At 36.2% G+C, this 12824-nt stretch overlaps 1 protein-coding gene across 2 annotated transcripts in view; it reads right to left on the reverse strand.

Annotated features, from left to right (window-relative positions):
• Positions 1 to 12824, reverse strand: part of DNAAF4 (dynein axonemal assembly factor 4) — an 83973-nt gene that overhangs the window by 31368 nt on the left and 39781 nt on the right. For both annotated transcript variants that reach the window (XM_048219486.2, XM_057306206.1), the window contains one exon: positions 2058 to 2289. In XM_048219486.2, coding sequence (XP_048075443.2) covers positions 2058 to 2289 — 232 coding nt within the window. The remainder of the gene's footprint in view (positions 1 to 2057; positions 2290 to 12824) is intronic.

Genomic DNA, 12824 nt, shown 5'->3' on the forward strand with positions numbered 1-12824 from the left:
GGTGTTATACGCAACTAACGAATCATCGAACCTTACATCGGAAACCGGGGATGTACTGTATGGTGACTAACATAATATAATAAAAAATCATTAAAAAAAAAAAAAAAGAAGGGGGAATGAACCATGAGAGACTGTGGACTCTGGGAAACAAACTGAGGGCTTCAGAGGGAAGGAGGGTGGGGGATTGGGATAGGCTGGTGAGGGGTATTAAGGAGGGCACATGTTGCATGGTGCACTGGGTATTATATGCAAATAATGAATCATGGAACATTACATCAAAAACTAAGGATGTACTGTACGTTGACTAACATAATAAAAAATTATTATAAAAAATTTTTTTTCACTTATAAAATCACCTTAATATAAAATATTAAGCAGTTTTCATCAAAATGACAACACTTGAGGTCCAGAAGATTATGGAGCTCTAGGTCCAGAAGATTATGGAGCTCACACCACGTTTAACTCCTCCGCCTTGCAAAGTAATTGTGTCATAGCCTAGACTCCTAGCTTCACATTAAGAGATAAAATATGTGGGGTGTGCCTTATATTATGGGATTGGTAATTAAAACTTCTGAGGTTTGCTATTTCGTCATTAGTAAACACAAACAGAGTCACTCTTGAAAGCTACTGTAAGGCTTTGAAATGCTTGATAACAAACTTTTAAAATTAGGTAATATTTTTCCAAACCAGGATTATATCCTTTGAGTACTTTTTCCCTAATACACTTCTGAATGAAAACATCTCCTCAATACAAAGAGTCAGCTAAAATATGTGATGAATTAAATAATGAACATGAGTAATGTGCCTGTCTTACCGTGTAGCAATATAACACACAGTGGTCACCCACTCCAGACCCTGATCACCCGAGTCCAAACTCTGACTCTGCCATTTATGAGCAGCGTTACCCTGGGCTAGTAAGACTCTCTGTGCCTTTCCTCACCTGGAAAATGGAGATAATCGTGGTTCCTAATTCAAAGGTTCATTTATTGACTTTTCAACACACTAGACCTCACTGAAAGTAATAAATACATATAGCCTAGAGCATAGGTTTCAATGCAGATAGATGTGGGTTCAAATCCCACAGGTTTACTTATCGGGTAGTTGTTTATCTTTTCTGAATATCTACATCCACTACAATAAGAATAGCAGCACTTACCCCAAAGTACTGTTTTGACAACTGAGTGATACAACCAATAAAATTGCCTGGCATAGGGAAATCACCCAATAAATGTTAATTATTATTATTATTATTATATAAGTGATTTTACTATAAAATGGTCCATTACTAAATATACTAAATAAGCCCAAAACAAAGTTTAATATTCTAAAATCAGATAAAATCAAACTCTTAGCTTTCAGTAAAGAAATATGTTCTTTTACCTATTTCTGAACACGTCAGGATCAAAGGCCAGATGGGCCCCTATTTGCTTACAACTAAGCTTGTGTAATAGTACTCATGTTCCTGAGTCATGTGAGGAAAACGTCTTTTTTTTTTTTTTTAAGATTTTATTTATTTGTTTGTCAGAGAGACAGAGAGAGCACAAGCAGGGGGAGCGGCACGCAGAGGGAGAAGCAGGCTCCCCACGTGCAAGGAGTCCGATGCAGGACTCAATACCAGGACCCTGAGATCTGAATCACTGCTCATTGTATTTTGAAAATGTCACTATTTCCTAAAAGAAGAAATAAATCTTTCGGGGCGCCTCGGTGGCACAGCGGTTAAGCATCTGCCTTTGGCTCAGGGCGTGATCCCGGCGTTCTGGGTTCAAGCCCCACATCAGGCTCCTCTGCTGGAAGCCTGCTTCTTCCTCTCCCACTCCCCCTGCTTGTGTTCCCTCTCTCGCTAGCTGTCTCTATCTCTGTCAAATAAATAAAAATCTTAAAAAAAAAAAAAAAAAAAAAAGAAAGAAATCTTTCACCGTAGCCTCTATACTGTAGTACTTATTCTCAATATACCAAAATAATGACCTAAGATTACAAATAGATTATGAAAAAAAAGTGACACGTCTACTTCACCAAATGGACTCACTTTCCAGAAAATATTAATGTAATCATTGTACCTTTTGTGGCAAGATTTCTAGACGCTGCAATTCTAGTAAGGCTTTTATGTTTTAATTTGTTTCTCTCTTCTTCAGTTTGCTTCCCTTGTTCACAGAATTTCTCTGCTCTCTGAATTCTTTTTTGTTCTTCAGCTTTTCTTTGACGTTCTTTCCAGGCTTCCAATTCTTTAGTTGCTTTCAGTCGTTCATTTTCTTTCATATCTTCTATTTTTTTCCTCTCCTCTTCTTCAATCTGTAAAAATTACAATTACCAAAACCTTAAAACATACAAGAAACATTTTAAAAATAAGAAATTCATTATAATAATTAATTAGTCTTACCTCTAAACGCTTATCATTGTATCTGCAGCAGTAGTAACAGTGAGTAAAAAATTAAAATGGGAATGGTAAATAATTTAGCATGTCATGGAATACAGGCTTTAGTTCCAGATTTACCATTAATTATTAATACAATATTTTTTTTAAAGATTTTATTTTTTTGACACAGAGAGAGACAGCCTGCGAGAGAGGGAGCACAAGGGGAGCGGGAGAGGAAGAAGCAGGCTCCCAGCGGAGCAGGGAGCCCGATGCGGGGCGGTCCCAGGACTCCAGGATCACGCCCTGAGCGGAGGGCAGACGCTTAACAACTGAGCCACCCAGGCGCCCCTATTAATACAATCTTGAGCAATATTTTTCTTTAGCCTCAGTTTACTCAGGTGTAAAATGGAGGCAGGCATTCAGTTAAGTGATATCTAAGGACTTGGTAAAAAAAAAATTGTTTTTCTAAAGATCAAGTCATTTCTCCCAAAATTTACACACACACACACACACACACACACACACACACGCACACACTTGCCTTTCTACTTATGCCAGTCTTCTCTTGTCCTGGGACTGAAGTTGTACCATCTTCACCTTAAGGCATGAGGGAATAGGAAGAAAGGAAATGGGAAGGATAAACTAGGAAGTTTGTTTCTGGTGGGTTTGAACTTCGCTGTTGTCAACTGAATTTGCAACAGCAGTTACTTCGAGCTTCCACAAGAAAAACCATCAGATGAATTTGAAAGCAGTACATTGCACAGGAGTGTGCTACCTTTTCTCCCTTTCACAAACTCCCTTCAAATAGGCAAGGAAAAAAAACCCTGTGAAAGAGTAACTGGTTGGTATATATGATTGACTTTATGTATCTGACTTCCTATACTAACAAAAATATTCTCACCTCTACCCTCTAGAGAAGCAGTGTCCAACAGAACTCTTCTCAATGACGGCAAGGTTTTGTGCTTTTCAATACAGCAGCCACTCGCCACATGTGGCTAATTAAGCACTTAAATTTGGCTGATGTGACTGAAAAACTAAATCTTTATTTTACTTGAGTTTCATTAATGTAAATTTAAATTAATTTACATTTAAATAGTACATTTGGCACAGCTATAGAATAACATGTTGGGACCAAGTCTCCTAGAGGCTGAATTATTTCAGGATACAGAATAAACCTAGGTATGAAACTGCACTGAAGAGGCATTCTGTAATATCTGCATGACCTAATACCCTCTTTTGGAAGACTGTTATTTTCCCGTTGGACTGTGGAACCCTGACTTTAAAATAAATTTCACAGATTAAGAATTGCACATAAGGCCTAAACTAAGCGCAAAGATAGTAATTTTTACATATTCTAAGTTCAGAGAGTTGCCAGTGAGCTGCCAATAGGTTGCACCAGAACAATCTTACATGTGGCAATGAGCCAGCCTTGATTGCATGATGACCAGTCAGTGTTAGCCAGAGGCAGCCACAACCTAAAAGGAGAAGATGACAGCTTCACCCAGTTTAATGATATGTGTGCCTTTTTTCTTGTTTCCTCTCTGTCCCAACACATGGAAGAAGGGAAAAGTATGTGGAGTCAGAACACCCTCAATCCCTCATAATCCCTACAAGTGGAGTGAATTTTGAAAAGTTGTAAAAAATGCATAAGACTAAGTCTTAATTACCCCAAATGAGGCCGTCCTTATACTAAAAAGTAACGGAAAAATTACGGTATTATAGCAAAGATGTAATTAAGAGAACTATACATGCACACATATACATACGCACACATAGTTTATAACAAGCTATATAAGAAACAAAAAAGTCTAACTCTTCAGGGAGTAATGGGGAAGAGGAGGGACCAAAAAAGGCTTCATAGAATAGGTAAGAAAGAGACTAGAATGAAGAGGAAAAACATGAAGAATACCACAAAATTCCTTATAATAAAAGGAAAAGAGAGACTAAATATATCAAAAAGACAAATACTAAACAATCCTTGAAGTTCTTTTATTAAAAAAAATACAATATGCGAAACAGCACTTAAAGGAGGACTGTATAGTAACAGAAAAACTCAGAAAGCTAGAAAAACAATCATCACATATGAAGAAACTGGATTTTAAGTACTTTGTACTACTAAAAAAAAAGCTGCCATTTAGTACAGAGTATTAATTTAATGCAGACAGCAAATGTAAATAATAGGAGGATAAGAACAAATCCTAAACCAAATTCCTGAAGAAGTGGAGATCTGTATTTCTTTTAATTTGGAATGAATGTCCGGTTTATTGTTCTTTACAAGCCAATCTCTATTATAAATTACATGTAAAAATCATAAATAAAATATTAGCAAACTGAATTGAGGGAAATATTAAAATTATAATACATCTTGATCAAATAGCACATCTTTTATTTACGATATTAGGAAATCAAAAGAGGAAAACAATATGCTCTTGGTACATGCCAAAACATCAGTTGATACTAGGAATAAAAAAAAAATTTTAGCTTAAAAAAGGACTCCTACAATGTCACACTTCATGGTGAAGCATTAGAAATATTTCTAACAAAGTCATTAAAGCCAGTATGCTTAATATTTTACTATTTTTTTGGAGATCAAAACCTATACAATAGAATTTTTAAAATAAATATAAAATTTTATGTATATAAAAATTTTATAAATATTAATATATTTTAAAAACAAATATACAATATACAGATTATAAGGAAATAAAATTGTCATTATTTGCAAATATGGTACATTACCTAAAAGAACCAAAATAACAAACTGACAAACTATTAGAACTATTAGAAAAGTAAGTTCAGCAAGGCAATCACATACCAGATCAACTTTATACAACTCATAGAAACTTACCTTCCTACAAACTGGCAATAAACAATTAGAAAAATACAATGGAAAAAATAATTTCATTACTAATTGATTTAAAAAACTTTTAAAATGCTAAGACTAAGCTTGGCAAAATATAGTAAGTTCTAGATGTATGTTAAATAATTTTGCTGAGGGGATACCTGGGTGGCTCAGTTGGTTACGCCTCCAACTCTTGATTTCAGTTCAGGTCATGATCCCAAGGTCATGAGATTGAGCCACATGGGGCATGGAGCCTGGTTAAAATTCTCTCTCTCCCATATATTTGCAAATGACACTACAGATAAAGGACTGGTATCCAAGATCTACAAAGAACTTCTCAAACTCAATACACGAGAAACAAATAAACAAATCAAAAAATGGGCAGAAGATATGAACAGACACTTTTCCAATGAAGACATACAAATGGCTAACAGACACATGAAAAAATGTTCAAAATCATTAGCCATCAAGGAAATTCAAATCAAAACCACACTGAGATACCACCTTACGCCAGTTAGAATGGCAAAAATAGACAAGGCAAGAAACAACAATTGTTGGAGAGGATGTGGAGAAAGGGGATCCCTCCTACATTGTTGGTGGGAATGCAAGTTGGTACAGCCACTCTGGAAAACAGTGTGGAGGTCCCTTAAAAAGTTAAAAATTGAGCTACCCTATGATCCAGCCATTGCACTACTGGGTGTTTACCCCAAAGATACAGACGTAGTAAAGAGAAGGGCCATATGCACACCAATGTTCATAGCAGCAATGTCCACAATAGCTAAATCGTGGAAGGAGCCGAGATGCCCTTCAACAGATGACTGGATTAAGAAGTTGTGGTCCATATATACAATGGAATATTACTCAGCTATCAGAAAGAACGAGTTCTCAACATTTGCTACAACATGGACGGCACTGGAGGAGATAATGCTAAGTGAAATAAGTCAAGCAGAGAAAGACAACTATCATATGATTTCTCTCATCTATGGAACATAAGAACTAGGATGATCAGTAGGGGAAGAAAGGGATAAAGAAAGGGGGGGTAATCAGAAGGGGGAATGAAACATGAGAGACTATGGACTATGAGAAACAAACTGAGGGCTACAGAGGGGAGGGGGGTGGGGGAATGGGATAGGCCGGTGATGGGTAGTAAGGAAGGCACGTATTGCATGGTGCACTGGGTGTTATACACAACTAATGAATCATCGAGCCTTACATCGGAAACCGGGGATGTACTGTATGGTGAGTAACATAATATAATAAAAAATCATTATAAAGAAAAAAATAAAAATAAAAAATAAAATAAAATTCTCTCTCTCCCTCTCCATTTGCCCCTCCCTCCCCACTTGAGTGCATGCTCTCTCTCTCTCTCTCTCTCAAAAAAAAATAATAATTTTGCTGAGGGATAAGTCCAAATAAATGGAGATAAATGCCATGTTCCTGGAGGAAAAACTCAATCATGTAAATATACTGACATTCTGAAAATTAACTTATAAAGTCAATGTAATCTAATCAAAATACCAAGAGAACTTCTTAGGGAACTTGATAAGTAAATGTAGAATTCACGTGCAAAAAAAAAAAATGTACAAACTTTATAGTGGCATGAAGGGGTTGGCAATTCCTACACACAAATATCAAGTATAAAGCTGGACAAATCTACCAAAAAGAACCATTTCAGAACACTGGACACTAAGCAACGACAGCCTGCAAATTGAGAAGTGTTTGTTCTAGAATAAATGCTAAAGTTACAGGTAGGAACAGTGGGATGCTGTGCCTTCTGCCTGCAGTTGCTCCCAACCACCCAATGCCAGCTTAAATAAAGAGACTGGCAGTTCTGCCAACATGAAACTAGCAAAAAGAACACAACAGCTTTGTTGGCAAAAAGGGTGGGCTCATTTCAGGGTGGGGAGGTGAAAACCCATGGTTTTGGTGGATAAAAGTGATAGATCACGTTGGGAATGAACAGGGAAAGTTTGAAGTTGGGGTCTGAAGTCAAAGTCCAGGTTAAGGTGAGTGCCTCACTAATCAGAAAATTAACAGAAAGATCATGAAAATGAAAAAAACCACAGAAGGTCTATGATAAGCTTATCATACAACTCTGGCTAAACAGAAAGCTGTGTATTTGTTGGGGAGACCTGAGGAAGCCTGGCATAAAATGAAGCCACGGCGGGGCACCTGGCTGGCTCAGTCAGTAGAGCGTGTGACTCTTGATCTCAGGGTTGTGAGTTTGAGCCCCATGTTGAGTGTAGAGATTAAAAAAAAAAAAAAATGAAGCCGAGGAAGGGTTGAAAACTGGCTCCAACTTTGAATGTATTCTAAAACCTACACATAGACCTATCAGCAAAGGGTGGGAGCCTTTACCACTTCTGCCCATATCATTAGTTAAAAATTAAGTTATGCAGACACAGGAAAGACTCCTAAGGAAGCCACCTAAAAAATAAGAATTAAAAAACTTAGCAGAGACATCAGCAGCTGTATACCACAAAGGAGACTAGACTGACTTCACAATTAAAGTACAGGCAACCTTCTAAAAATAACAGCCCTCAATAAATAACTAACAAATAAATAAAAATTAAAAAGAACCCAGAATTGCTATGATCTATTAACTAAAATGTATCGTTTTCAAAAAATCAAAATAAAATCTATAGTTTTCAACCAACAATATTTCAGAAAATAATTGGTAAAAAACTTCTCAAATTTGAGGAAAACATTAATCCACAGCTCCAAGAAATTCAAGAAACCCAAAGTAAAATAAACACAAAGAGATACACCTAGACACAACTTAGTGGAACTGCTAAGTTTATACAAAAGCCAAAGAGGAAAATCTTGAAAGCAGCAAGAGAAAGAGGATTCATCATGTACGGGAAATGACGATACAAATAACACTAATTCCTCATGAAAAATCATGGAGGACAGAAGACAGTCAAATGCCATGTTCAATGCGCTGACAGAAAAAACATATAAACTATGAATTCTATGTCCAGCAAAACCACTCTTCATAAATGAAGATGAGATAAACATATTTCAAGTTAAAGAAAGCTGTTGTTAGCAGACCTGCCTTACAAGATATACTGAAGAAAGTTCTTCAGGCTGAAAGGAAATGGCACCAGACACTAACTCAGATCCACAAGAAGGAATGAAAAGCATGGGAAATGGTAAATATGTGCATAAATATAAAACACAATACAAATGGATAAACAAAATGTGGTATATACATGATAACAGACTGTTATTCAGCATTAAAATGGAAGAAAATTCTGACATATGCTATCATGTAAAAAACTTGAAGACATTATGCTAAATGAAATAAGACAGTCATGAAAGGACAAATATGGTATGAAGTAATCAAATTCACAGAAACAGAAAGAAAAACGGGGGTCTGAGGAAAGGGGGGAATGGGGAGCTGTTATTGTTTAATGGGCACAGTGTTTTAGTTTTGTGAGATGAACAAAGCACTGGTGATGGATGGTGATGACGGTAGCACAACATTAATGTATTTAAAGCCACTGGACTGTACAATTAATGATTAAAATAACACATTATATGTTATGTATATTATACCACAATTTAAAAATAAGTTTAAGACAATACAATTCAATTTCCGCTTACGATAAAAACTCTCAAAGTGGGTACAGAGGTGACATACCTCAGCATAAGAAACACCCTATATAACAAGTTTACAGCTAACATCATGCTCAATGGTGAAAAGCTGACAAGGATGCACACTTTCACCACTCATATTCAACACGGTATTAGAAGTCTTTAGAGCAAGAAATGAAAGCCATCCAAATTAGAAAGGAAGAAGTAAAACTGTCACTACTTGCAGCAGACATGATATTATATATAGAAAACCCTACAGATTCCACCAAAAAATTGTTAGAATAAACAAATTCAATAAAGTTACAGGATACAGAATCAATGCACAAAAATCTATTGCATTTCTATACACTAATGATGAGCTATCAGAAAGAGAAACAATCCCATTTGAAATTATAGCAAAAGAATACCTAAAATTAAATTTAACCAAGGAGCAAAAGACTTGTACACTGCAAACCATAAGACATTAACGAAAGAAATTGGAGAAGACACAAATAAATGTAATATTCCATGCCCATGAATTAAAAGTATTAATATTGTTAAAGTCTCCATACCACACAAAGCAATCTACAGATTCAATGAAATTTCTATGAAATTCCAGTGGCATTTTTCACAGAAATTGAAAACACAATAATAAATTTGCATGGAACCACATATGACCCTGACTAACCTAAACAATCTTGAGAAAGAACAAAGCTGGAGCATCAAGCCCCCATATTTCAAACTGTATTACAAAGCTATAGTAACTAAAACTTAAAAGTATGGTATCAGCATAAAAACTGATACGCAGATCAATGACACAGAATAGAGAGTCCAGAAATAAACTGATGCATATATGCCAATTAATTTTTGACAAAGGAACCAAAAATATGTAATGGGGAAAGGACAATCTCTTCAATAAATAATATTGGGAAGACAGGATATCCACATGCAAAAGAATAAAACTGGACCACTATCTTACACCAAACACAAAATTTAACTCACAATGGATTAAAAACTTGAGTGCCAGGTCTTAAAACCATAAAATTCCTAGAAGAAAACATAGGCAGTAAGTTTCTTGATAATTGGTCTTAGTGATGATTTTTTGGATTTGACACCAAAAACAAAGGCAAGAAAAGCAAAAATAAACAAGTGAGATTACATCAAACTAAGAAGCTTCTGCACAGCAAAGAAAACTATCAACGAAATGAAAAGGTAACCTACTGAATAAAAGAAAACATTTGCAAATGAAAATATCTGATAAGGGGCTAATATCCAAAATATATAAAGCACTCACACAACTCAACACCAAAAATACAAACCATCCAATTAAGAAATGAACAGAGGATCCGAATAGACATTTTACCAAAGACACATAGGTAGCCAACAGGTACATGAAAAGATGCTCAACATCACTAATCACCAGGAAAATGCAAATCAAAACCACAGTGAGACATCACCTTACACCTGTTAGAGTGGCTAGTATCAAAAAGAAATAAAAAGTGTTGGTGAGGAAATGGAGAAAAGGGAACCCTTGTACATTGTTGGGGGGGGGGGGGTGTAAATTGGTGCAACCACTATGGAAAACCATATGGAGGTTACTCAAAAAAGTAACAATAAAACTACCACGTGATCCAGTAACTACTTCCAAAGAAAACGAAAACCCGTATTAAAAAAGATACATGCACTGCCCCAGCTTTACTGCAGCAGTATTTACAATAGCCAAGACATGGAAACAATCTAAATGTCTACTGATGGATGAACAGATAAAGAAAATTTGGATGGGTAGGGGGTGTTGCATGGTGCACTGGGTGTTGTACGCAGCTAATGAATCATCGAACTTTGCATCAAGGACCAGGGATGTACTGTATGGTGACTGACATAATAAAAAAATATTATTATAATAAAAAAAAAGAAAATTTGGAATGTATAAACACAATAGAATATTGTTCAGCCACCAAAAAGAATGAAATCTTGCCATTTACAACAACATAGATCGACCTTGAGAGCATTATGCTAAGTGAAATAAAACAGAGAAAGACAGATACCATGCGATCTCATTTACATGTGGAATCTAAAACAAACAAAAAAACCCTAAGCTCATAGATACCGTGAACAAACGTGGTTGTCAATGATGGGATGTTGGGTTGGGTGAAATGGATAAAAAGGGTCAAAAAGTACAAATATCCAGTTATAAAACAAATCATCAGGGGGAAAAAAGGACTGCTGATATTATATTACATTGTTTAATCAAGAGAAAAAGACAATACAGACCGTTTTTTGCCTTTATTCTCTTGATTTCTTTAAAAACCTATGATTTTTTTTTAAAGTGATAATTTTTAAAGTAGAATTATAACACATAACGTTGAGTTATAACAAATACATACACACGAATGGCAAAGCAGCCCAAAGACAGGGGAAGATAACAGAGTTGTATTAGAGGAAATTTGCTCTATTTTACTGGAATTGAGTCAGTGTTTACTTGAAGTAGATTCTTATAAGTTAAAGGTGCATCTAGCAACCATTAAAAAGTTTTACAACAACCCAAATATATATATATATATAATTATATATTATAAAGGAGCTCTGGTTTCAGCTTTGACAGGCAAAAAGCTTAGAAGCGTCATTCCAATTCTTACAACAACAAAAAAAGATGGACAAACTGAAAAACAACTAGTTTTCTTGGACTCATCAGAGAAGAAAGTTGCATGGCAAACCATTACCTTGAAATCTGGAGACACAGGTGTATCCAAAAAGACACAAAGATCTGCTTGCCTGTAGCAAAAGTGACTAGAGCTATAAACTAGTAGAAACACTTAAATGGTAATTTTGACAAAATACTGGAGTTTAAGGGTGGACTAGCAGGAGAATGATAAACTTTCAGGCCACAGTCTTGAGGACTGCCCCCACATTTTTGTGGGCTTCACCTCCAGAAACCCCATCAGGCTACAATGATGAAGCTCTGAATAAAATAACTTTGTGTCTCTGGCAAAGGGAGGGGAAAAATAATCATTGTGGATTACAGAAACACCCAGAGCATTCTACTTAAAGATCTACTATCCAGAGAAAAGGACCTTGCCAGAGCAGAAGTCCCTTATCTCCACTGGAGGAAGAGAATCCCTCCCACTCCAGTCTTCTCCAGGCTTCTTGTCCCACCTAAGGAGAGAAGAAAATAGTTAATAGTCAGGGATTCAAGAAAATAGACCAGGAACACTATAGCACCGGAAGGGAATAGGAGGCAGTCAGGGAAAAGCTGTCTCACTGGGGGAAAACTTGTCAAGATCACATCCCCAAGATATAGGCCCATGAAAAAAGTGGTATTTAATTAAAAGGGTTCCAGGAAAATGAGAGTAGATTATATAAGAGATAATCTTATGATAAAGACTCTCTCAGAAGAGGATTAGATGGAGAAGCCCAGAGTCAAAGGGGGAGTTTAAAAAAAAACACCAGGCACTAGAGGCCTTTAAAGCCTCTGAACCCTACAGCCAAAGCTAACATTAAACATGGCAGCCACATTAAAATAAATCTATACCCTAACAACTTAATAACTGCAGTTTCTACTACCTGATACCTATCTAGCTTTCAACAAAAAATTGCAAGACATGCCAAAAGGCAAGAAAAACACACCATTAAGAGACAATAATCAAGAGAACCAGACTCAGATATAACACAAATATAAAAATGATCCGGCATGGAATTTAAGTGTTAAATATGTTAAGAATTCTAATGGAAAAAGTAGATGATACGCAAAAATGCCAGGTAAGAATATCTCTCTTCTTCAAGATTTATTTATTTATTCTAGGGGGTGGAGAAGCAGAGGGAGAGAGAATCTCCAGCAGACTCCCCACTGAGCACAGAGCCGATTCCAGGCTAATCCAAGACCGTGAGATCAGGACCTGAGCCAAAATCAAGAGTCAGATGCCTAACCAACTGAGCCACCCAGGTGTCCCAGGTAAGAATATCTTTAAGTTTTTTTTTTTTTTTAAATATATTATTTATTTATTTGATAGAGAGAGACAGCCAGCGAGAGAGGGAACACAAGCAGGGGGAGTGGGA

This window comes from Ursus arctos, unplaced genomic scaffold (assembly GCF_023065955.2).
Source record: "Ursus arctos isolate Adak ecotype North America unplaced genomic scaffold, UrsArc2.0 scaffold_36, whole genome shotgun sequence".
Classification (NCBI taxonomy): Eukaryota; Metazoa; Chordata; class Mammalia; order Carnivora; family Ursidae; genus Ursus; species Ursus arctos.